The sequence below is a fragment of the Dendropsophus ebraccatus genome, chromosome 13, assembly GCF_027789765.1.
Source record: "Dendropsophus ebraccatus isolate aDenEbr1 chromosome 13, aDenEbr1.pat, whole genome shotgun sequence".
NCBI classification, from domain to species: domain Eukaryota; kingdom Metazoa; phylum Chordata; class Amphibia; order Anura; family Hylidae; genus Dendropsophus; species Dendropsophus ebraccatus.
The window spans coordinates 79,934,719-79,962,200 of NC_091466.1; the positions used below are offsets into that span (position 1 = coordinate 79,934,719).

General features: G+C 48.7%; 1 protein-coding gene across 4 annotated transcripts in view; it reads right to left on the minus strand.

Annotated features, from left to right (window-relative positions):
* The window catches only part of ASB2 (ankyrin repeat and SOCS box containing 2), a 58,704-nt gene that overhangs the window by 21,574 nt on the left and 9,648 nt on the right, over positions 1–27,482 (minus strand). For all 4 annotated transcript variants that reach the window (XM_069950347.1, XM_069950346.1, XM_069950349.1 and 1 more), the window contains exon 3: positions 23,651–23,755. In XM_069950347.1, coding sequence (XP_069806448.1) covers positions 23,651–23,755 — 105 coding nt within the window. The remainder of the gene's footprint in view (positions 1–23,650; positions 23,756–27,482) is intronic.

Below are 27,482 nucleotides of genomic sequence, written 5' to 3' on the forward strand. Positions count from 1 at the left end.
AATATAACCATCCCCAACACCATGTGTGCCCCAATATAACCATCCCCAACACCACCATGTGTGCCCCAATATAACCATCCCCAACACCACCATGTGTGCCCCAATATAACCATCCCCAACACCACCATGTGTGCCCCAATATAACATCCCCATCACCACCATGTGTGCCCCAATATAACCATACCCATCACCACCATGTGTGCCCCAATATAACCATCCCCAACACCACCATGTGTGCTCATATATAACCATCCCCAGCACCACCATGTGTGCTCCAATATAACCATCCCCAACACCACCATGTGTGCCCCAATATAACCATCCCCATCACCACCATGTGTGCTCCAATATAACCATCCCCAACACCACCATGTGCTCCAATATAACCATCCCCAACAACACCATGTGCTCCAATATAACCATCCCCAACACCACCATGTGTGCCCTAATATAACCATCCCCAACACCACCATGTGTGCTCATATATAACCATCCCCAACACCACCATGTGCTCCAATATAACCATCCCCAACACCACCATGTGTGCCCCAATATAACCATCACCAACACCACCATGTGTGCCCCAATATAACCATCCCCAATACCAACACCACCATGTGTGCGCCAATATAACCACCCCCAACACCACCATGTGTGCCCCAATATAACCATCCCCAGCACCAACATGTGTGCTCCAATATAACCGTCCCCATCACCACCATGTGTGCCCCAATATAACCATCCCCAACACCACCATGTGTGCTCCAATATAACCATCCCTAACACCACCATATGTGCCCCAATATAACCATCCCCAGCACCAACACCACCATGTGTGCCCCAATATAACCATCCCTAATACCAACACCACCATGTGTGCTCCAATACAACCATCCCCAACACCACTATGTGTGCTCCAATATAACCATCCCCAGCACCACCACGTGCTCCAATATAACCATCCCCATCACCACCAAGTGTGCCCCAATATAACCATCCCCATCACCACCAAGTGTGCCCCAATATAACCATCCCCATCACCACCATGTGTGCTCCAATATAACCATCCCCATCACCACCATGTGTGCTCCAATATAAAAATCCCTATCACCACCATGTGTGCTCCAATATAACCTTCCCCATCCCTATCACCACCATGTGTGCCCCAATATAACCATCCCCAACACCACCATGTGTGCTCCAATATAATCATCCCCATCCCCACCATGTGTGCCCCAATATAACCATCCCAAATACCGACACCACCATGTGTGCTCCAATATAACCATCCCCATCACCACCATGTGTGCCCCAATATAACCATCCCCAACACCACCATGTGTTCTCCAATATAACCATCCCAACACCACCATGTGTGCCCCAATATAACCATCCCCAATACCAACACCACCATGTGTGCTCCAATATTACCATCCCCAACACCACCATGTGTTCTCCAATATAACCATCCCGAACACCACCATGTGTGCCCCAATATAACCATCCCCAATACCAACACCACCATGTGTGCTCCAATATAACCATCCCCAACACCACCACTTGTGCTCCAATATAACCATCCCCAACACCACCATGTGCTCCAATATAACCATCCCCAGCACCACCATGTGTGCTCCAATATAACCGTCCCCACCACCACCATGTGTTCTCCAATATAACCATCCCCAGCACCAACACCACCATGTGTGCCCCAATATAACCATCCCCAATACCAACACCACCATGTGTGCTCCAATATAACCATCCCCAACACCACCATGTGTTCTCCAATATAACCATCCCAACACCACCATGTGTGCCCCAATATAACCATCCCCAACACCACAATGTGTTCTCCAATATAACCATCCCAACACCACCATGTGTGCCCCAATATAACCATCCCCAACACCACAATGTGTTCTCCAATATAACCATCCCAACACCACCATGTGTGCCCCAATATAACCATCCCCAACACCACAATGTGTTCTCCAATATAACCATCCCAACACCACCATGTGCTCCAATATAACCATCCCCAATACCATCACCACCATGTGTGCCCCAATATAACCATCCCCAATACCATCACCACCATGTGTGCCCCAATATAACCATCCCCAACACCACCATGTGTGCTCCAATATAACCATCCCCAACACCACCATGTGTTCTCCAATATAACCATCCCCAACACCACCATGTGTGCCCCAATATAACCATCCCCAACACCACCATGTGTGCTCCAATATAACCATTCCCAACACCACCATGTGTGCTCCAATATAACCATCCCCAACACGACCATGTGCTCCAATATAACCATTCCCAACACCACCATGTGTGCTCCAATATAACCATCCCCAACACCACCATGTGCTCCAATATAACCATCCCCAACACCACCATGTGCTCCAATATAACCATCCCCAACACCACCATGTGTGCTCCAATATAACCATCCCCAACACCACCATGTGTGCTCCAATATAACCATCCCCAGCACCAACACCACCATGTGTGCCCCAATATAACCATCCCCAACACCACCATGTGTGCCCCAATATAACCATCCCCAACACCACCATGTGTGCCCCAATATAACCATCCCCAGCACCACCATGTGTGCCCAATATAACCGTCCCAACACCACCATGTGTGCCCCAATATAACCATCCCCAACACCACCATGTGTGCCCCAGTATAACCATCCCCAGCACCACCATGTGTGCTCCAATATAACCATCCCCAACACCACCATGTGTGCTTCAATATAACCATCCCCAGCACCAACACCACCATGTGTGCTCCAATATAACCATCCCCAACACCACCATGTGTGCTCCAATATAACCATCCCCAACACCACCATGTGTGCCCCAATATAACCATCCCCAGCACCAACATGTGTGCCCAATATAACCAGTCCCAACACCACCATGTGTGCCCCAATATAACCATCCCCAACACCACCATGTGTGCCCCAATATAACCATCCCCAGCACCACCATGTGTGCTCCAATATAACCATCCCCAACACCACCATGTGTGCTTCAATATAACCATCCCCAGCACCAACACCACCATGTGTGCTCCAATATAACCATCCCCAACACCACCATGTGTGCCCCAATATAACCATCCCCAGCACCAACATGTGTGCCCAATATAACTGTCCCAAAACCACCATGTGTGCCCCAATATAACCATCCCCAACACCACCATGTGTGCCCCAATATAACCATCCCCAGCACCACCATGTGTGCTCCAATATAACCATCCCCAACACCACCATGTGTGCTCCAATATAACCATCCCCAACACCACCATGTGTGCCCCAATATAACCATCCCCAATACCAACATGTGTGCCCAATATAACCGTCCCAACACCACCATGTGTGCTCCAATATAACCATCCCCAACACCACCATGTGTGCTCCAATATAACCATCCCCAACACCACCATGTGTGCCCCAATATAACCATCCCCAACACCACCATGTGTGCTCCAATATAACCATCCCCAATACCAACACCACCATGTGTGCTCCAATATAACCATCCCCAACACCACCATGTGTGCCCCAATATAACCATCCCCAGCACCACCATGTGTGCTCCAATATAACCATCCCCAACACCACCATGTGTGCCCCAATATAACCATCCCCAACACCACCATGTGTGCCCCAATATAACCATCCCCAGCACCAACATGTGTGCCCAATATAACCGTCCCAACACCACCATGTGTGCCCCAATATAACCATCCCCAACACCACCATGTGTGCCCCAATATAACCATCCCCAGCACCACCATGTGTGCTCCAATATAACCATCCCCAACACCACCATGTGTGCTTCAATATAACCATCCCAGCACCAACACCACCATGTGTGCTCCAATATAACCATCCCCAACACCACCATGTGTGCTCCAATATAACCATCCCCAACACCACCATGTGTGCCCCAATATAACCATCCCAACACCAACATGTGTGCCCAATATAACCGTCCCAACACCACCATGTGTGCCCCAATATAACCATCCCCAACACCACCATGTGTGCCCCAATATAACCATCCCCAGCACACCATGTGTGCTCCAATATAACCATCCCCAACACCACCATGTGTGCTTCAATATAACCATCCCCAGCACCAACACCACCATGTGTGCTCCAATATAACCATCCCCAACACCACCATGTGTGCCCCAATATACCATCCCCAGCACCAACATGTGTGCCCAATATAACTGTCCCAAAACCACCATGTGTGCCCCAATATAACCATCCCCAACACCACCATGTGTGCCCCAATATAACCATCCCCAGCACCACCATGTGTGCTCCAATATAACCATCCCCAACACCACCATGTGTGCTCCAATATAACCATCCCCAACACCACCATGTGTGCCCCAATATAACCATCCCCAATACCAACATGTGTGCCCAATATAACCGTCCCAACACCACCATGTGTGCTCCAATATAACCATCCCCAACACCACCATGTGTGCTCCAATATAACCATCCCCAACACCACCATGTGTGCCCCAATATAACCATCCCCAACACCACCATGTGTGCTCCAATATAACCATCCCCAATACCAACACCACCATGTGTGCTCCAATATAACCATCCCCAACACCACCATGTGTGCCCCAATATAACCATCCCCAACACCACCATGTGTGCCCCAATATAACCATCCCCAGCACCACCATATGTGCTCCAATATAACCATCCCCAACACCACCATGTGTGCCCCAATATAACCATCCCCAGCACCACCATGTGTGCTCCAATATAACCTTCTCCAGCACCAACACCACCATGTGTGCTCCAATATAACCATCCCCAACACCACCATGTGTGCCCCAATATAACCATCCCCAACACCACCATGTGTGCTCCAATATAACCATCCCCAGCACCAACATGTGTGCCCCAATATAACCATCCCCAACACCACCATGTGTGCCCCAATATAACCATCCCCATCCCCACCATGTGTGCTCCAATATAACCGTCCCCAACACCACCATGTGTGCTCATATATAACCATCCCCATCACCACCATGTGTGCTCCAATATAACCATCCCCAGCACCAACACCACCATGTGTGCCCCAATATAACCATCCCCAACACCATGTGTGCCCCAATATAACCATCCCCAACACCACCATGTGTGCCCCAATTATAACCATCCCCAACACCACCATGTGTGCCCCAATATAACCATCCCCAACACCACCATGTGTGCCCCAATATAACATCCCCATCACCACCATGTGTGCCCCAATATAACCATACCCATCACCACCATGTGTGCCCCAATATAACCATCCCCAACACCACCATGTGTGCTCATATATAACCATCCCCAGCACCACCATGTGTGCTCCAATATAACCATCCCCAACACCACCATGTGTGCCCCAATATAACCATCCCCATCACCACCATGTGTGCTCCAATATAACCATCCCCAACACCACCATGTGCTCCAATATAACCATCCCCAACAACACCATGTGCTCCAATATAACCATCCCCAACACCACCATGTGTGCCCTAATATAACCATCCCCAACACCACCATGTGTGCTCATATATAACCATCCCCAACACCACCATGTGCTCCAATATAACCATCCCCAACACCACCATGTGTGCCCTAATATAACCATCCCCAACACCACCATGTGTGCTCATATATAACCATCCCCAACACCACCATGTGCTCCAATATAACCATCCCCAACACCACCATGTGTGCCCCAATATAACCATCCCCAGCACCAACACCACCATGTGTGCCCCAATATAACCATCCCCAATACCAACACCACCATGTGTGCGCCAATATAACCACCCTCAACACCACCATGTGTGCCCCAATATAACCATCCCCAGCACCAACATGTGTGCTCCAATATAACCGTCCCCATCCCCATCACCACCATGTGTGCCCCAATATAACCATCCCCAACACCACCATGTGTGCTCCAATATAACCATCCCTAACACCACCATATGTGCCCCAATATAACCATCCCCAGCACCAACACCACCATGTGTGCCCCAATATAACCATCCCTAATACCAACACCACCATGTGTGCTCCAATACAACCATCCCCAACACCACTATGTGTGCTCCAATATAACCATCCCCAGCACCACCATGTGCTCCAATATAACCATCCCCATCACCACCAAGTGTGCCCCAATATAACCATCCCCATCACCACCAAGTGTGCCCCAATATAACCATCCCCATCACCACCATGTGTGCTCCAATATAACCATCCCCATCACCACCATGTGTGCTCCAATATAAAAATCCCTATCACCACCATGTGTGCTCCAATATAACCTTCCCCATCCCTATCACCACCATGTGTGCCCCAATATAACCATCCCCAACACCACCATGTGTGCTCCAATATAATCATCCCATCCCCACCATGTGTGCCCCAATATAACCATCCCAAATACCGACACCACCATGTGTGCTCCAATATAACCATCCCAACACCACCATGTGTTCTCCAATATAACCATCCCCAACACCACCATGTGTGCCCCAATATAACCATCCCCAACACCACCATGTGTGCCCCAATATAACCATCCCCAACACCACCATGTGTTCTCCAATATAACCATCCCAACACCACCATGTGTGCCCCAATATAACCATCCCAATACCAACACCACCATGTGTGCTCCAATATTACCATCCCCAACACCACCATGTGTTCTCCAATATAACCATCCCGAACACCACCATGTGTGCCCCAATATAACCATCCCCAATACCAACACCACCATGTGTGCTCCAATATAACCATCCCCAACACCACCACTTGTGCTCCAATATAACCATCCCCAACACCACCATGTGCTCCAATATAACCATCCCCAACACCACCATGTGCTCCAATATAACCATCCCCAACACCACCATGTGTGCTCCAATATAACCGTCCCCAACACCACCATGTGTTCTCCAATATAACCATCCCGAACACCACCATGTGTGCCCCAATATAACCATCCCCAATACCAACACCACCATGTGTGCTCCAATATAACCATCCCCAACACCACCATGTGTTCTCCAATATAACCATCCCAACACCACCATGTGTGCCCCAATATAACCATCCCCAACACCACAATGTGTTCTCCAATATAACCATCCCAACACCACCATGTGTGCCCCAATATAACCATCCCCAACACCACAATGTGTTCTCCAATATAACCATCCCAACACCACCATGTGTGCCCCAATATAACCATCCCCAACACCACAATGTGTTCTCCAATATAACCATCCCAACACCACCATGTGTGCCCCAATATAACCATCCCCAATACCAACACCACCATGTGTGCCCCAATATAACCATCCCCAACACCACCATGTGTGCTCCAATATAACCATCCCCAACACCACCATGTGTTCTCCAATATAACCATCCCCAACACCACCATGTGTGCCCCAATATAACCATCCCCAACACCACCATGTGTGCCCCAATATAACCATCCCCAACACCACCATGTGTGCTCCAATATAACCATCCCCAACACGACCATGTGCTCCAATATAACCATTCCCAACACCACCATGTGTGCTCCAATATAACCATCCCCAACACCACCATGTGCTCCAATATAACCATTCCCAACACCACCATGTGCTCCAATATAACCATCCCCAACACCACCATGTGTGCTCCAATATAACCATCCCCAACACCACCATGTGTGCTCCAATATAACCATCCCCAGCACCAACACCACCATGTGTGCCCCAATATAACAATCCCCAACACCACCATGTGTGCCCCAATATAACCATCCCCAACACCACCATGTGTGCCCCAATATAACCATCCCCAGCACCAACATGTGTGCCCAATATAACCGTCCCAACACCACCATGTGTGCCCCAATATAACCATCCCCAACACCACCATGTGTGCCCCAGTATAACCATCCCCAGCACCACCATGTGTGCTCCAATATAACCATCCCCAACACCACCATGTGTGCTTCAATATAACCATCCCCAGCACCAACACCACCATGTGTGCTCCAATATAACCATCCCCAACACCACCATGTGTGCTCCAATATAACCATCTCCAACACCACCATGTGTGCCCCAATATAACCATCCCCAGCACCAACATGTGTGCCCAATATAACCGTCCCAACACCACCATGTGTGCCCCAATATAACCATCCCCAACACCACCATGTGTGCCCCAATATAACCATCCCCAGCACCACCATGTGTGCTCCAATATAACCATCCCCAACACCACCATGTGTGCTTCAATATAACCATCCCCAGCACCAACACCACCATGTGTGCTCCAATATAACCATCCCCAACACCACCATGTGTGCCCCAATATAACCATCCCCAGCACCAACATGTGTGCCCAATATAACCGTCCCAAAACCACCATGTGGCCCCAATATAACCATCCCCAACACCACCATGTGTGCCCCAATATAACCATCCCCAACACCACAATGTGTTCTCCAATATAACCATCCCAACACCACCATGTGTGCCCCAATATAACCATCCCCAACACCACAATGTGTTCTCCAATATAACCATCCCAACACCACCATGTGTGCCCCAATATAACCATCCCCAATACCAACACCACCATGTGTGCCCCAATATAACCATCCCCAACACCACCATGTGTGCTCCAATATAACCATCCCCAACACCACCATGTGTTCTCCAATATAACCATCCCCAACACCACCATGTGTTCTCCAATATTACCATCCCCAACACCACCATGTGTGCTCCAATATAACCATTCCCAACACCACCATGTGTGCTCCAATATAACCATCCCCAACACCACCATGTGCTCCAATATAACCATTCCCAACACCACCATGTGTTCTCCAATATAACCATCCCCAACACCACTGTGTGTTCTCCAATATTACCATCCCCAACACCACCATGTGTGCTCCAATATAACCATTCCCAACACCACCATGTGTGCTCCAATATAACCATCCCCAACACCACCATGTGCTCCAATATAACCATCCCCAACACCACCATGTGCTCCAATATAACCATTCCCAATACCACCATGTGTGCTCCAATATAACCATCCCCAGCACCAACACCACCATGTGTGCTCCAATATAACCATCCCAACACCACCATGTGTGCTCCAATATAACCATCCCCAGCACCAACACCACCATGTGTGCCCCAATATAACCATCCCCAACACCACCATGTGTGCCCCAATATAACCATCCCCAACACCACCATGTGTGCCCCAATATAACCATCCCAACACCACCATGTGTGCCCAATATAAACGTCCCAACACCACCATGTGTGCCCCAATATAACTATCCCCAATACCAACACCACCATGTGTGCTCCAATATAACCATCCCCAACACCACCATGTGTGCTCCAATATAACCATCCCCAACACCACCATGTGTGCCCCAATATAACCATCCCCAACACCACCATGTGTGCTCCAATATAACCATCCCCAGCACCAACACCACCATGTGTGCCCCAATATAACCATCCCCAACACCACCATGTGTGCCCCAATATAACCAGACCCAGCACCACCATGTGTGCTCCAATATAACCATCCCCAACACCACCATGTGTGCTTCAATATAACCATCCCCAGCACCAACACCACCATGTGTGCTCCAATATAACCATCCCCAACACCACCATGTGTGCTCCAATATAACCATCCCCAGCACCAACACCACCATGTGTGCCCCAATATAACCATCCCCAACACCACCATGTGTGCCCCAATATAACCATCCCCAACACCACCATGTGTGCCCCAATATAACCATCCCCAGCACCAACATGTGTGCCCAATATAAACGTCCCAACACCACCATGTGTGCCCCAATATAACTATCCCCAATACCAACACCACCATGTGTGCTCCAATATAACCATCCCCAACACCACCATGTGTGCCCCAATATAAACATCCCCAACACCACCATCCCCAGCACCAACATGTGTGCCCAATATAAACGTCCCAAAACCACCATGTGTGCCCCAATATAACCATCCCCAACACCATCATGTGTGCCCCAATATAACCATCCCCAGCACCACCATGTGTGCTCCAATATAACCATCCCAAACACACCCATGTGTGCTCCAATATAACCATCCCCAACACCACCATGTGTGCCCCAATATAACCATCCCCAATACCAACATGTGTGCCCAATATAACCGTCCCAACACCACCATGTGTGCTCCAATATAACCATCCCCAACACCACCATGTGTGCTCCAATATAACCATCCCCAACACCACCATGTGTGCCCCAATATAACCTTCCCCAACACCACCATGTGTGCTCCAATATAACCATCCCCAATACCAACACCACCATGTGTGCTCCAATATAACCATCCCCAACACCACCATGTGTGCCCCAATATAACCATCCCCAACACCACCATGTGTGCCCCAATATAACCATCCCCAGCACCACCATATGTGCTCCAATATAACCATCCCCAACACCACCATGTGTGCCCCAATATAACCATCCCCAGCACCACCATGTGTGCTCCAATATAACCATCCCCAACACCACCATGTGTGCTCCAATATAACCTTCTCCAGCACCAACACCACCATGTGTGCTCCAATATAACCATCCCCAACACCACCATGTGTGCCCCAATATAACCATCCCCAACACCACCATGTGTGCTCCAATATAACCATCCCCAGCACCAACATGTGTGCCCCAATATAACCATCCCCAACACCACCATGTGTGCCCCAATATAACCATCCCCATCCCCACCATGTGTGCTCCAATATAACCGTCCCCAACACCACCATGTGTGCTCATATATAACCATCCCCATCACCACCATGTGTGCTCCAATATAACCATCCCCAGCACCAACACCACCATGTGTGCCCCAATATAACCATCCCCAACACCATGTGTGCCCCAATATAACCATCCCCAACACCACCATGTGTGCCCCAATATAACCATCCCCAACACCACCATGTGTGCCCCAATATAACCATCCCCAACACCACCATGTGTGCCCCAATATAACATCCCCATCACCACCATGTGTGCCCCAATATAACCATACCCATCACCACCATGTGTGCCCCAATATAACCATCCCCAACACCACCATGTGTGCTCATATATAACCATCCCCAGCACCACCATGTGTGCTCCAATATAACCATCCCCAACACCACCATGTGTGCCCCAATATAACCATCCCCATCACCACCATGTGTGCTCCAATATAACCATCCCCAACACCACCATGTGTGCCCCAATATAACCATCCCCAACACCACCATGTGTGCCCCAATATAACCATCCCCAACACCACCATGTGTGCTCCAATATAACCATCCCCAACACCACCATGTGTGCCCCAATATAACCATCCCCAGCACCACCATGTGTGCTCCAATATAACCATCCCCAACACCACCATGTGTGCTCCAATATAACCTTCTCCAGCACCAACACCACCATGTGTGCTCCAATATAACCATCCCCAACACCACCATGTGTGCCCCAATATAACCATCCCCAACACCACCATGTGTGCTCCAATATAACCATCCCCAGCACCAACATGTGTGCCCCAATATAACCATCCCCAACACCACCATGTGTGCCCCAATATAACCATCCCCATCCCCACCATGTGTGCTCCAATATAACCGTCCCCAACACCACCATGTGTGCTCATATATAACCATCCCCATCACCACCATGTGTGCTCCAATATAACCATCCCCAGCACCAACACCACCATGTGTGCCCCAATATAACCATCCCCAACACCATGTGTGCCCCAATATAACCATCCCCAACACCACCATGTGTGCCCCAATATAACCATCCCCAACACCACCATGTGTGCCCCAATATAACCATCCCCAACACCACCATGTGTGCCCCAATATAACATCCCCATCACCACCATGTGTGCCCCAATATAACCATACCCATCACCACCATGTGTGCCCCAATATAACCATCCCCAACACCACCATGTGTGCTCATATATAACCATCCCCAGCACCACCATGTGTGCTCCAATATAACCATCCCCAACACCACCATGTGTGCCCCAATATAACCATCCCCATCACCACCATGTGTGCTCCAATATAACCATCCCCAACACCACCATGTGCTCCAATATAACCATCCCCAACACCACCATGTGCTCCAATATAACCATCCCCAACACCACCATGTGTGCCCTAATATAACCATCCCCAACACCACCATGTGTGCTCATATATAACCATCCCCAACACCACCATGTGCTCCAATATAACCATCCCCAACACCACCATGTGTGCCCCAATATAACCATCCCCAGAACCAACACCACCATGTGTGCCCCAATATAACCATCCCCAATACCAACACCACCATGTGTGCGCCAATATAACCACCCCCAACACCACCTTGTGTGCCCCAATATAACCATCCCCAGCACCAACATGTGTGCTCCAATATAACCGTCCCCATCACCACCATGTGTGCCCCAATATAACCATCCCCAACACCACCATGTGTGCTCCAATATAACCATCCCTAACACCACCATATGTGCCCCAATATAACCATCCCCAGCACCAACACCACCATGTGTGCCCCAATATAACCATCCCTAATACCAACACCACCATGTGTGCTCCAATACAACCATCCCCAACACCACTATGTGTGCTCCAATATAACCATCCCCAGCACCACCACGTGCTCCAATATAACCATCCCCATCACCACCAAGTGTGCCCCAATATAACCATCCCCATCACCACCAAGTGTGCCCCAATATAACCATCCCCATCACCACCATGTGTGCTCCAATATAACCATCCCCATCACCACCATGTGTGCTCCAATATAAAAATCCCTATCACCACCATGTGTGCTCCAATATAACCTTCCCCATCCCTATCACCACCATGTGTGCCCCAATATAACCATCCCCAACACCACCATGTGTGCTCCAATATAATCATCCCCATCCCCACCATGTGTGCCCCAATATAACCATCCCAAATACCGACACCACCATGTGTGCTCCAATATAACCATCCCCATCACCACCATGTGTGCCCCAATATAACCATCCCCAACACCACCATGTGTTCTCCAATATAACCATCCCAACACCACCATGTGTGCCCCAATATAACCATCCCCAATACCAACACCACCATGTGTGCTCCAATATTACCATCCCCAACACCACCATGTGTTCTCCAATATAACCATCCCCAACACCACCATGTGTGCCCCAATATAACCATCCCCAATACCAACACCACCATGTGTGCTCCAATATAACCATCCCCAACACCACCACTTGTGCTCCAATATAACCATCCCCAACACCACCATGTGCTCCAATATAACCATCCCCAGCACCACCATGTGTGCTCCAATATAACCGTCCCCAACACCACCATGTGTTCTCCAATATAACCATCCCCAGCACCAACACCACCATGTGTGCCCCAATATAACCATCCCCAATACCAACACCACCATGTGTGCTCCAATATAACCATCCCCAACACCACCATGTGTTCTCCAATATAACCATCCCAACACCACCATGTGTGCCCCAATATAACCATCCCCAACACCACAATGTGTTCTCCAATATAACCATCCCAACACCACCATGTGTGCCCCAATATAACCATCCCCAACACCACAATGTGTTCTCCAATATAACCATCCCAACACCACCATGTGTGCCCCAATATAACCATCCCCAACACCACAATGTGTTCTCCAATATAACCATCCCAACACCACCATGTGCTCCAATATAACCATCCCCAATACCATCACCACCATGTGTGCCCCAATATAACCATCCCCAATACCATCACCACCATGTGTGCCCCAATATAACCATCCCCAACACCACCATGTGTGCTCCAATATAACCATCCCCAACACCACCATGTGTTCTCCAATATAACCATCCCCAACACCACCATGTGTGCCCCAATATAACCATCCCCAACACCACCATGTGTGCCCCAATATAACCATTCCCAACACCACCATGTGTGCTCCAATATAACCATCCCCAACACGACCATGTGCTCCAATATAACCATTCCCAACACCACCATGTGTGCTCCAATATAACCATCCCCAACACCACCATGTGCTCCAATATAACCATCCCCAACACCACCATGTGCTCCAATATAACCATCCCCAACACCACCATGTGTGCTCCAATATAACCATCCCCAACACCACCATGTGTGCTCCAATATAACCATCCCCAGCACCAACACCACCATGTGTGCCCCAATATAACCATCCCCAACACCACCATGTGTGCCCCAATATAACCATCCCCAACACCACCATGTGTGCCCCAATATAACCATCCCCAGCACCAACATGTGTGCCCAATATAACCGTCCCAACACCACCATGTGTGCCCCAATATAACCATCCCCAACACCACCATGTGTGCCCCAATATAACCATCCCCAGCACCACCATGTGTGCTCCAATATAACCATCCCCAACACCACCATGTGTGCTTCAATATAACCATCCCCAGCACCAACACCACCATGTGTGCTCCAATATAACCATCCCCAACACCACCATGTGTGCTCCAATATAACCATCCCCAACACCACCATGTGTGCCCCAATATAACCATCCCCAGCACCAACATGTGTGCCCAATATAACCGTCCCAACACCACCATGTGTGCCCCAATATAACCATCCCCAACACCACCATGTGTGCCCCAATATAACCATCCCCAGCACCACCATGTGTGCTCCAATATAACCATCCCCAACACCACCATGTGTGCTTCAATATAACCATCCCCAGCACCAACACCACCATGTGTGCTCCAATATAACCATCCCCAACACCACCATGTGTGCCCCAATATAACCATCCCCAGCACCAACATGTGTGCCCAATATAACTGTCCCAAAACCACCATGTGTGCCCCAATATAACCATCCCCAACACCACCATGTGTGCCCCAATATAACCATCCCCAGCACCACCATGTGTGCTCCAATATAACCATCCCCAACACCACCATGTGTGCTCCAATATAACCATCCCCAACACCACCATGTGTGCCCCAATATAACCATCCCCAATACCAACATGTGTGCCCAATATAACCGTCCCAACACCACCATGTGTGCTCCAATATAACCATCCCCAACACCACCATGTGTGCTCCAATATAACCATCCCCAACACCACCATGTGTGCCCCAATATAACCATCCCCAACACCACCATGTGTGCTCCAATATAACCATCCCCAATACCAACACCACCATGTGTGCTCCAATATAACCATCCCCAACACCACCATGTGTGCCCCAATATAACCATCCCCAGCACCACCATGTGTGCTCCAATATAACCATCCCCAACACCACCATGTGTGCTCCAATATAACCATCCCCAGCACCAACACCACCATGTGTGCCCCAATATAACCATCCCCAACACCACCATGTGTGCCCCAATATAACCATCCCCAACACCACCATGTGTGCTCCAATATAACCATCCCCAGCACCAACATGTGTGCCCAATATAACCGTCCCAACACCACCATGTGTGCCCCAATATAACCAGCCCCAACACCACCATGTGTGCCCCAATATAACCATCCCCAGCACCACCATGTGTGCTCCTATATAACCATCCCCAACACCACCATGTGTGCTCCAATATAACCATCCCCAACACCACCATGTGTGCCCCAATATAACCATCCCCAATACCAACATGTGTGCCCAATATAACCGTCCCAACACCACCATGTGTGCTCCAATATAACCATTCCCAACACCACCATGTGTGCTCCAATATAACCATCCCCAACACCACCATGTGCTCCAATATAACCATCCCCAACACCACCATGTGTGGCCCAATATAACCATCCCCAACACCACCATGTGTGCCCCAATATAACCATCCCCAGCACCACCATGTGTGCTCCAATATAACCATCCCCAGCACCAACACCACCATGTGTGCTCCAATATAACCATCCCTAATACCAACACCACCATGTGTGCTCCAATATAACCATCCCCAACACCACCATGTGTGCTCCAATATAACCATCCCCAATACCAACACCACCATGTGTGCTCCAATATAACCATCCCCAACACCACCATGTGTGCCCCAATATAACCATCCCCAGCACCAACACCACCATGTGTGCTCCAATATAACCATCCCTAATACCAACACCACCATGTGTGCTCCAATATAACCATCCCCAACACCACCATGTGTGCTCCAATATAACCATCCCCAATACCAACACCACCATGTGTGCTCCAATATAACCATCCCCAACACCACCATGTGTGCTCCAATATAACCGTCCATCTTGAAACTGATGCTTAGGATGGAAGAAACATGAAATGACCCTGGTAGGGGCATCACCCAGCTTTCCCAGGGCTTGATAGGCACATATACCTAGTTATGGAGCGGCTCTGCTGTCATAATCCGGCACTGCTTCTCAGCACAGACCTGTCCTGTAATCTAGAATAATCTCTATGCCGGATTATGGGATGCTGCTGTGTTACCTCCTACGTCACCAGAGCTGGGCGACCCCTGAACCCCACACACAGGGTCACACATGTAACACGTTAGCTGTACAGATCCCATGGGCGGCCGACTGACAGCAAGTGTCCTCCTGCCTGACTGGAGACTGGTTCAGCTGTCATGGCAGCTGCGGGGGTCAGGGGACCCTCAGGAGACAGAAGCCAGTGTTATTACCTTGTAACGTGCCCCCCACGCCTGCTCGCTGAGGGTCCTCACTGTCCTCCCTGCTGCCTCCGCCGGGTGACTGTCACTGACAGCTGTTCCAGGCAGCACAAAGAAGACGGGTCATGGATAAATATATCACTAGCCCTATAAACTATCAGTGACGTTGGGGTGGACCTGGCATAAACAGCCTTCTATCGGTGTACCGTATGGTGGCATCATCTGGGCACAGCCATGCGGTATGTTCCCACAGCTGCTGATTATTTGCCTCCTATATGGTACCGTGTAGACACAGCAAGGTATTCTTCTGTATGACAGTATTGTTTGTACTCTATATTGCAGTATTATGTGTTTACAGCTGTTACGGTATTATATGGCAGTATTATTAGCCCTCTATATCACAGTAATATTAGCATTGTATATAGCAGTATTATTAGCGCTCTATATGGCAGTATTATTAGCACTCTATATGGCAGTATTATTAGCACTCTATATGGCAGTATTATTAGCACTCTATATGGCAGCATTATTAGCACTCTATATGGCAGCATTATTAGCATTGTATATGGCAGCATTATTAGCATTGTATATGGCAGCATTATTAGCACTCTATATGGCAGTATTATTAGCACTCTATATGGCAGCATTATTAGCACTCTACATGGCAGCATTATTAGCATTGTATATGGCAGCATTATTAGCACTCTATATGGCAGCATTATTAGCACTGTATATGGCAGTATTATTAGCATTGTATATGGCAGCATTATTAGCACTCTATATGGCAGCATTATTAGCACTCTATATGGCAGCATTATTAGCATTGTATATGGCAGCATTATTAGCATTGTATATGGCAGCATTATTAGCACTCTATATGGCAGCATTATTAGCACTCTATATGGCAGTATTATTAGCATTGTATATGGCAGTATTATTAGCACTCTATATGGCAGTATTATTAGCACTCTATATGGCAGTATTATTAGCACTCTATATGGCAGCATTATTAGCACTCTACATGGCAGCATTATTAGCATTGTATATGGCAGCATTATTAGCACTCTATATGGCAGCATTATTAGCACTGTATATGGCAGTATTATTAGCATTGTATATGGCAGCATTATTAGCACTCTATATGGCAGCATTATTAGCACTCTATATGGCAGCATTATTAGCATTGTATATGGCAGCATTATTAGCATTGTATATGGCAGTATTATTAGCATTGTATATGGCAGCATTATTAGCACTGTATATGGCAGTATTAGTGCTCTATATGGGAGCATTATTAGCATTGTATATGGCAGCATTATTAGCACTCTATATGGCAGCATTATTAGCATTGTATATGGCAGCATTATTAGCACTCTATATGGCAGCATTATTAGCATTGTATATGGCAGCATTATTAGCATTGTATATGGCAGTATTAGCATTGTATATGGCAGCATTATTAGCACTGTATATGGCAGCATTATTAGCACTGTATATGGCAGTATTAGTGCTCTATATGGGAGCATTATTAGCATTGTATATGGCAGCATTATTAGCACTCTATATGGCAGCATTATTAGCATTGTATATGGCAGCATTATTAGCACTGTATATGGCAGCATTATTAGCACTGTATATGGCAGCATTATTAGCATTGTATATGGCAGCATTATTAGCACTGTATATGGCAGTATTAGTGCTCTATATGGGAGCATTATTAGCATTGTATATGGCAGCATTATTAGCACTCTATATGGCAGCATTATTAGCATTGTATATGGCAGCATTATTAGCACTCTATATGGCAGCATTATTAGCATTGTATATGGCAGCATTATTAGCATTGTATATGGCAGTATTAGCATTGTATATGGCAGCATTATTAGCACTGTATATGGCAGCATTATTAGCACTGTATATGGCAGTATTAGTGCTCTATATGGGAGCATTATTAGCATTGTATATGGCAGCATTATTAGCACTCTATATGGCAGCATTATTAGCATTGTATATGGCAGCATTATTAGCACTGTATATGGCAGCATTATTAGCACTGTATATGGCAGCATTATTAGCATTGTATATGGCAGCATTATTAGCATTGTATATGGCAGCATTATTAGCACTCTATATGGCAGTATTATTAGCATTGTATATGGCAGCATTATTAGCATTGTATATGGCAGTATTATTAGCATTGTATATGGCAGTATTAATAGCATTGTATATGGCAGCATTATTAGCATTGTATATGGCAGTATTATTAGCATTGTATATGGCAGCATTATTAGCACTGTATATGGCAGTATTATTAGCATTGTATATGGCAGTATTATTAGCATTGTATATGGCAGTATTATTAGCATTGTATATGGCAGCATTATTAGCATTGTATATGGCAGTATTATTAGCGCTCTATATGCTCTTACTCTACTCTTCTCTACCCTATTAATATAATCTTGCAGGCTGTTTCTTTGTGAGCGATCCTCAGGGGCCCCTCATATTGTCTCACCCAGGGACGTCCATGGCCGGTGAATGACATCATGTATGTGCACGGCCTGTGATGGATTGTCTGTAGCATTATATAATATAATAGCCCTCATTTACCTTCAGCTAGGGGATTCATGGAGATTATATGTGATCACATGTTTACACTTAAGATGAAAGCTTCTCGGCCCCATCTACCTGCCGGTGGCCCATCTAGTGTGATGATATGGGATCAGGATCTGCTTCTACTTACAGCGCTGATCACCCCCAGCTGGGCTGAATTACTGAGCAGGGGCTCTAGGTAATGGCGGACCTGCAGCCCCCCGAGGAGCGTCCCCTGGAACTATCCTCATCGGCTGCGTACAGTTCTGTTACCATATTCATATGTCACCCCAGCTGTTTATGGGAAGGCTGGGTGACAACCAGTATGGCTGCCATTACTGTGCCATACTGTAATCTGACATTTAGGATTGCGAAAAAGCAGGAACATCCATTGTAGCAAAGCTTTCCTGGCCCTAAAGTCCTAATCTGCTCAGTTATATCATGATAACTGAGGATGAGACATCAGTCCAGGCCCATGTGCTGTTCAGGGGTCTGGGAAAGCTATGTGACAATGATAGGGCTGTATGGACTGCAGCTTCCCTAGTCCTGAATGGCCAATCTGCTCAGGTATATAGCAATGAAGGAGCAGGTAAGAGAATATTGTATAATAGATATGTTATTCAGGATCCTGGGAAAGCTGGGTGACAACCATCATGGCTGTAGTAATAATTCCAGAAGCTTTGTCCCTCCTGAGTGGCTGCTCGGTTATATACAGAGGCGTATCAGTGACACTTGTTCTTCAGGAGTAGGAGAAAGCTGGGTGTCAGCCACTATTGGGGGAGATATCCAGAATCGGCACAGATGACACCGGAGCAGATCTGCCATTCAGGGCAATGGAAAAGCTGGGTGACAACCCTATTGGGATTGTCATTTCCATCGCTCCCGTTTGCTGCGGCGTGACCTGCAGTGGGGCTCATACTAACAGGGCCACTCATCCCGTGCACAATGGCGGAAGTCTCAGTGTATGATGGGAAAGTTCGGTCAGGGTCTGACCCGAAGGTGTTATATGTATATAATGTACATTACAGCTTCCCTGTGACTGGATCTATAGAAGCCGCTAGATGCTGACCTCTGACCCCAACCCTCACATCCATATACTGAGAAATAGAGTCCTGTCCTCCAGGGGGCTAGGTGTCCCCCATCAGGTCCGTCATTATAATAGCTCTCTCTGACATGGGGGTTCACTTACTTATTATAAACATATCATAATGTATCCCCCTTCTAGGAACCTCAGCAAGTATTCAATTTCCCTACAGCGCCACCACAGGTGAAACAAAGCATTACACAGTGTCCATTCACATCAATGGGATATGTGTGTGTCATGCAGGAGGGGGCGGGTCCTCCAGAGTGATAGACGCTCCTCACTCTGGCCCAGAGAGGAGAAGATCCTGGACACTAGGCTCCCCTCTGTCACTCAGAACTGGCAGCTTTATGTCACTGGAAGTTTAGTGACTCCATGAGCTGCAGTGTAAAGCATGGTGGAGGCTCCATGGGACGGCGGAGGAACTCAGACACAGTCTAAGCTACAGTCATGTCCATAGCTGTGATCTAATGCAGTGTAATAGCCCTATTTCACGGAACGATTATCGTTCATAGACTCGCTCCAACGACCGCTCGTTAACGAGCATTTAACGATTTTTTTAAGCGAACGATAACACATAATACGTGTGGGAACGTGAACGATATCTGTAGTGTAACGATTTTTTTGCAGTCGTTACATCGTTACATGGTCGTTTAAAACGTGGGGAAATGTAGGTAGACATTTCAAGAACGACTGAAAGATTTTTTATTCAACGAAAAGATTAGCGAATTATTGTTGAAAGACCAACGATTTTTTTTCGACATGTTGATAAGCATGGGGGACCGAGCAGAAGCCAAGGTCTGTGCATTCACACAACCACAGCTAAGCTGGAGTCACTGTGTTCTAATAGCGTGAAGGTATTGTTAAAGGGGTTCTCCAGCCCAAAAAAAAAACATTTCCGCTTTCTTCCAGGGACAGCACCGGACTTGTCTTCCAGGGACAGCACCGGACTTGTCTTCCAGGGACAGCACCGGACTTGACTTCAGTTTGGGTGCAGGTTTTGCTGCTCAGTTCCATTGAAGTGAATGGAGCTTAATTGCAAACCGAACCTGACCTGGAGGCAATGGTTGTGCTGTCTCTGGAAGAAAGTGGCCATGTTTTTGCGACGCTGGATAACCCCTTTAAGTAGACATTGCATTTAAAGGACATCTCCACTCTCTCTATAAGACACACTACTAATAAAGGGGTTATTGTCATGGACCCCATGTATGATCACTCACCATCTAAACCCTGCACCGGGCACCATGACTACTGACATACTAGTAGATGTCTAAGGGCAACATCCATACATTAGAGAATTGCAATTCAAGTATTTATCAATGTAATGTACCCCAAAGATCAGAGAAATCCCCCTGCCACCTCCATATCCTCCAGCCCCTCCATCCACCACCTCCATATCCTCCAGCCCCTCCATCCACCACCTCCATATCCTCCCGCCACCTCCATCCATCCCCATCCACCACCTCCATATCCTCCCGCCACCTCCATCCATCCCCATCCACCACCTCCATCCATCCCCATCCACCACCTCCATATCCTCCCGCCACCTCCATCCATCCCCATCCATCACCTCCATATCCTCCCGCCACCTCCATCCATCCCCATCCATCACCTCCATATCCTCCCGCCACCTCCATCCATCCCCATCCACCACCTCCATATCCTCCAGCCCCTCCATCCACCACCTCCATATCCTCCCGCCACCTCCATCCATCCCCATCCACCACCTCCATATCCTCCCGCCACCTCCATCCATCACCTCCATACCGCTGCCACCTCCATCCATCACCTCCATACCCCCCGCCACCTCCATCCATCCCCATCCATCACCTCCATCCATCCCCATCCATCACCTCCATACCGCCGCCACCTCCATCCATCACCTCCATACCCCCCGCCACCTCCATCCATCCCCATCCATCACCTCCATACCCCCCGCCACCTCCATCCATCCCCATCCATCACCTCCATACCGCCGCCACCTCCATCCATCACCTCCATACCCCCCGCCACCTCTATCTGCCACCTCCATCTACTACCTTCATACCCCCACGACCTCTATCCGCCCGCCACCTCCATCTCCATCCACCACCTCTATCCCCCGCCATCTCCATCTACCACCTCCATATCCCTCGCACATCTATCTCCATTCATCACCTCCATCCCTATCCACCACCTCCATCCCTATAAACCACCTCCGTACCCCCCAGCATCTCCATACCCTCCCACCACCTCCGTACCCCCCAGCATCTCCATACCCTCCCACCACCTCCGTACCCCCCAGCATCTCCATACCCTCCCACCATCTCTGTACCCCCCAGCATCTCCATACCCTCCCACCACCTCCATCCCTATCCACCACCTCCGTACCCCCCAGCATCTCCATACCCTCCCACCACCTCCATCCCTATCCACCACCTCCGTACCCCGAGCATCTCCATACCCTCCCACCACCTCCATCCCTATCCACCACCTCCGTACCCCCCAGCATCTCCATACCCTCCCACCACCTCCGTACCCCCCAGCATCTCCATACCCTCCCACCACCTCCGTACCCCCCAGCATCTCCATACCCTCCCACCATCTCTGTACCCCCCAGCATCTCCATACCCTCCCACCACCTCCATCCCTATCCACCACCTCCGTACCCCCCAGCATCTCCATACCCTCCCACCACCTCCATCCCTATCCACCACCTCCGTACCCCGAGCATCTCCATACCCTCCCACCACCTCCGTACCCCCCAGCATCTCCATACCCCCCAGCATCTCCATACCCTCCCACCACCTCCGTACCCCCCAGCATCTCCATACCCTCCCACCACCTCCATCCCTATCCACCACCTCCGTACCCCCCAGCATCTCCATACCCCCCAGCATCTCCATACCCTCCCACCACCTCCGTACCCCCCAGCATCTCCATACCCTCCCACCACCTCCATCCCTATCCACCACCTCCGTACCCCCAGCATCTCCATACCCTCCCACCACCTCCGTACCCCCCAGCATCTCCATACCCTCCCACCACCATCCCCGCAGACAATAGGTGTCACTTACACTGCCGGGGCGGTCTGGAAATAGCTGCCATCATATCTCTTCCTCAGGACCCCGGAGCTGGCGTCAGGGTTGGGGGTCTGCGCTGCGGCGGCCGCCTGGAGGGACCTGGATTTGTGGCGACATGAATGAAACAATGAGAAGTACTCGGAGTAGGAGAAGCAGATCATGGCACCTTGTGAGCGGAGGAGGCTGTGACAGCTCCGACCTCCTGCAGGCTGAATGGAAGCAGATGGTGCCGGCTCTGGATCAGCTGCTCCACCACCACCACACTCCTGATTATTTTTGGCCCTGGGAGGAAACGTCTTGGGATTTGAATGACCATATAAGACAACAATGGAATAAAGAGACGCTCCCAGCATCTATAGGTCCAAGGGCAGGCGCCACCCTCCCCCGGCCGAGACCTGACCCATTGCAACGGCCACAGCTCATCTCTACTGTAGTCTGCAAACAAGCCCCCCACTATGAGGCCGGGGGACACACCGCCATGCGGGAGAGTTATTGCACTGCCATATGGGAAGAATCTTAGCTCCCGTAGCAACCAATCACAGCTCCCATAGCAACCACTCACAGCTCCCGTAGCAACCAATCAGCTCCCATAGCAACCACTCACAGCTCCCGTAGCAACCAATCACAGCTCCCGTAGCAACCAATCACAGCTCCCATAGCAACCACTCACAGCTCCCGTAGCAACCAATCACAGCTCCCTAAGCAACCAATTACAGCTCCCAAAACAACCACTCACAGCTCCCATAGCAACCACTCACAGCTCCCGTAGCAACCAATCACAGCTCCTGTAGCAACCAATCACAGCTCCCAAAACAACCACTCACAGCTCCCATAGCAACCAATCACAGCTCAGCTTTCATTTTTCATTGTGCTGGTAAAATAAGAGCTGAGCTGTGATTGGTTGCTATGGGTAACAAGGAGCATCTTCCTACATCACAGCGCCATAAATGCCCTCCCTTGTGCAGAGGAGCAGCTACTATAGCAACCAGTCATATTCCAGCTTTTAGTTTTCTTTTTTTTTAAATTCAGTATGGTCGCTATGGTAACTGCTTTACCAATCCTCTGCCCAAGGTCCGATACATCTCCCCAAGAGTCATGTGACAGTCCAGGGGAATACACTCAGTCATGTGACAGTCCACGGGAATACATTCAGTCATGTGACAATCCACGGGAATACACTCAGTCATGTGACAGTCCACTGGAATACACTCAGTCATGTGACAGTCCACTGGAATACACTCAGTCATGTGACAGTCCACTGGAATACATTCAGTCATGTGACAGTCCAGGGGAATACACTCAGTCATGTGACAGTCCACTGGAATACACTCAGTCATGTGACAGTCCACTGGAATACCCTCAGTCATGTGACAGTCCAGGGGAATACACTCAGTCATGTGACAGTCCAGGGGAATACACTCAGTCATGTGACAGTCCAGGGGAATACACTCAGTCATGTGACAGTCCAGGGGAATACATTCAGTCATGTGACAGTCCAGGGGAATACACTCAGTCATGTGACAGTCCACGGGAATACACTCAGTCATGTGACAGTCCAGGGGAATACACTCAGTCATGTGACAGTCCAGGGGAATACACTCAGTCATGTGACAGACGCAGTCCATACAGTAGACAGTCGGCTGTGTGAACCCCCACCTCCTTACTATGACATGCCTCACCATTACTATCCAGGAATGGGTTTTGTTATAAGACGTTATATATATATATATAAGAGTTCTCAGGATTTGGCCATGGAGGGTTTCATTCTGACTGCCCAGGCACAGATCATAGGCTTAGATACACCAGTTAGTATCACACATGATAGGCTTAGATACACCAGTTAGTGTCAACATGACAGGCTTATGCTGCGTTTACACAGAACGATTATCGTTTGAATTTTCGCATAAACGATGGCATTTGAGCGATAATCGTACCGTGTAAACACAGCAAACGATCAAACGACGAGCGAGATATTGTTCATTTTGATCTTTCAACATGTTCTTAAATCATTTGTCGTACGCCGAAAATTCGCAGATCGCTTCGTGTAAAGTCTTTCACCGGTTCACCCTATGTAAAAGATGGGCTTAAGCGATCTTAAAAACGATCGCAATAACAATTTTTCTTATGAATTTTCAAACAATTTTTCTAACAATCTATTCGTCTAAACGCTGATCGCTATAAAAACCAAATCGTTGCTTCAAAATCGTTAAACGATCGATTGGGCGAATTATCGCTCCGTGTAAACGTAGCATTAGATACACCAGCTAGTATCACACATGATAGGCTTAGATACACCAGCTAGTATCACACATGATAGGCTTAGATACACCAGCTAGTATCACACATGATAGGCTTAGATATACCAGCTAGTATCACACATGATAGGCTTAGATACACCAGCTAGTATCACACACGATAGGCTTAGATACACCAGCTAGTATCACACACGATAGGCTTAGATACACCAGCTAGTATCACACACGATAGGCTTAGATACACCAGCTAGTATCACACACGATAGGCTTAGATACACCAGCTAGTATCACACACGATAGGCTTAGATACACCAGCTAGTATCACACACGATAGGCTTAGATACACCAGCTAGTATCACACACGATAGGCTTAGATACACCAGCTAGTATCACACATGATAGGCTTAGATACACCAGCTAGTATCACACATGATAGGCTTAGATACACCAGCTAGTATCACACATGATAGGCTTAGATGCACCAGCTAGTATCACACATGATAGGCTTAGATACACCAGCTAGTATCACACATGATAGGCTTAGATACACCAGCTAGTATCACACATGATAGGCTTAGATGCATGATTAGATACACCTGTCAGGATAGCACCTGCTGTGATACCATCCCACAGCTCATCCGCTTAGTTCATCATTGTGTAAGATGAAGATCAGAGGACAAAGAGGGATGAGTCCATGGTGCAGTCAGGTCTGGTGCAGTAGTCGCTGTTATCAGGGCGGGGGAGGGGGGCGGGGGTCTGTACACTAATTGTATCTGTACTTACAATGAGGCGAGGGGGGGGGGCACAGCGCAGCCATGGCTCCTGCTATATCAGGACATAGTGAGACCCTCGGCCAGATGAGCCGGGGGGGGGATGAGCCGGGGGGGGGACCCAGCTACGTATATATTATGTTATTATTACCAGGTGAAATGTCCAAATCTGTAGATTCACTGTGTTCTGTTTTGTTTTTGAGAAATTCTGTTTGAGAAAAATCCAGTTTTTTAGGTTAATTTTTATTTGAAGGTCCCATTCACAGTGTATATTGCAGCGGTCGTTGTAATGTATGGAACACCAGCCGTGGTGGATACACTCTGTATATACTACAACCGGCGTTCTCTGCGGCCGCTCAGAAAACAGACTGCGCACACACGGCCGCACCCCAATGTACACCCCAATGTGCCCACACCCCAATGTACACCCCAATGTGCCCACACCCCAATGTGCCCACACCCCAATGTGCCCACACCCCAATGTGCCCACACCCCAATGTGCCCACACCCCAATGTACACCGCAATGTGCCCACACCCCAATGTACACCGCAATGTGCCCACACCCCAATGTACACCGCAATGTGCCCACACCCCAATGTACACCCCAATGTGCCCACACCCCAATGTGCCCACACCCCAATGTGCCTACACCCCAATGTGCCCACACCCCAATGTGCCCACACCCCAATGTACACCCCAATGTGCCCACACCCCAATGTGCCCACACCCCAATGTGCCCACACCCCAATGCACACCCCAATGCGCCCGCACCCCAATGTACACCCCAATGCGCCCGCACC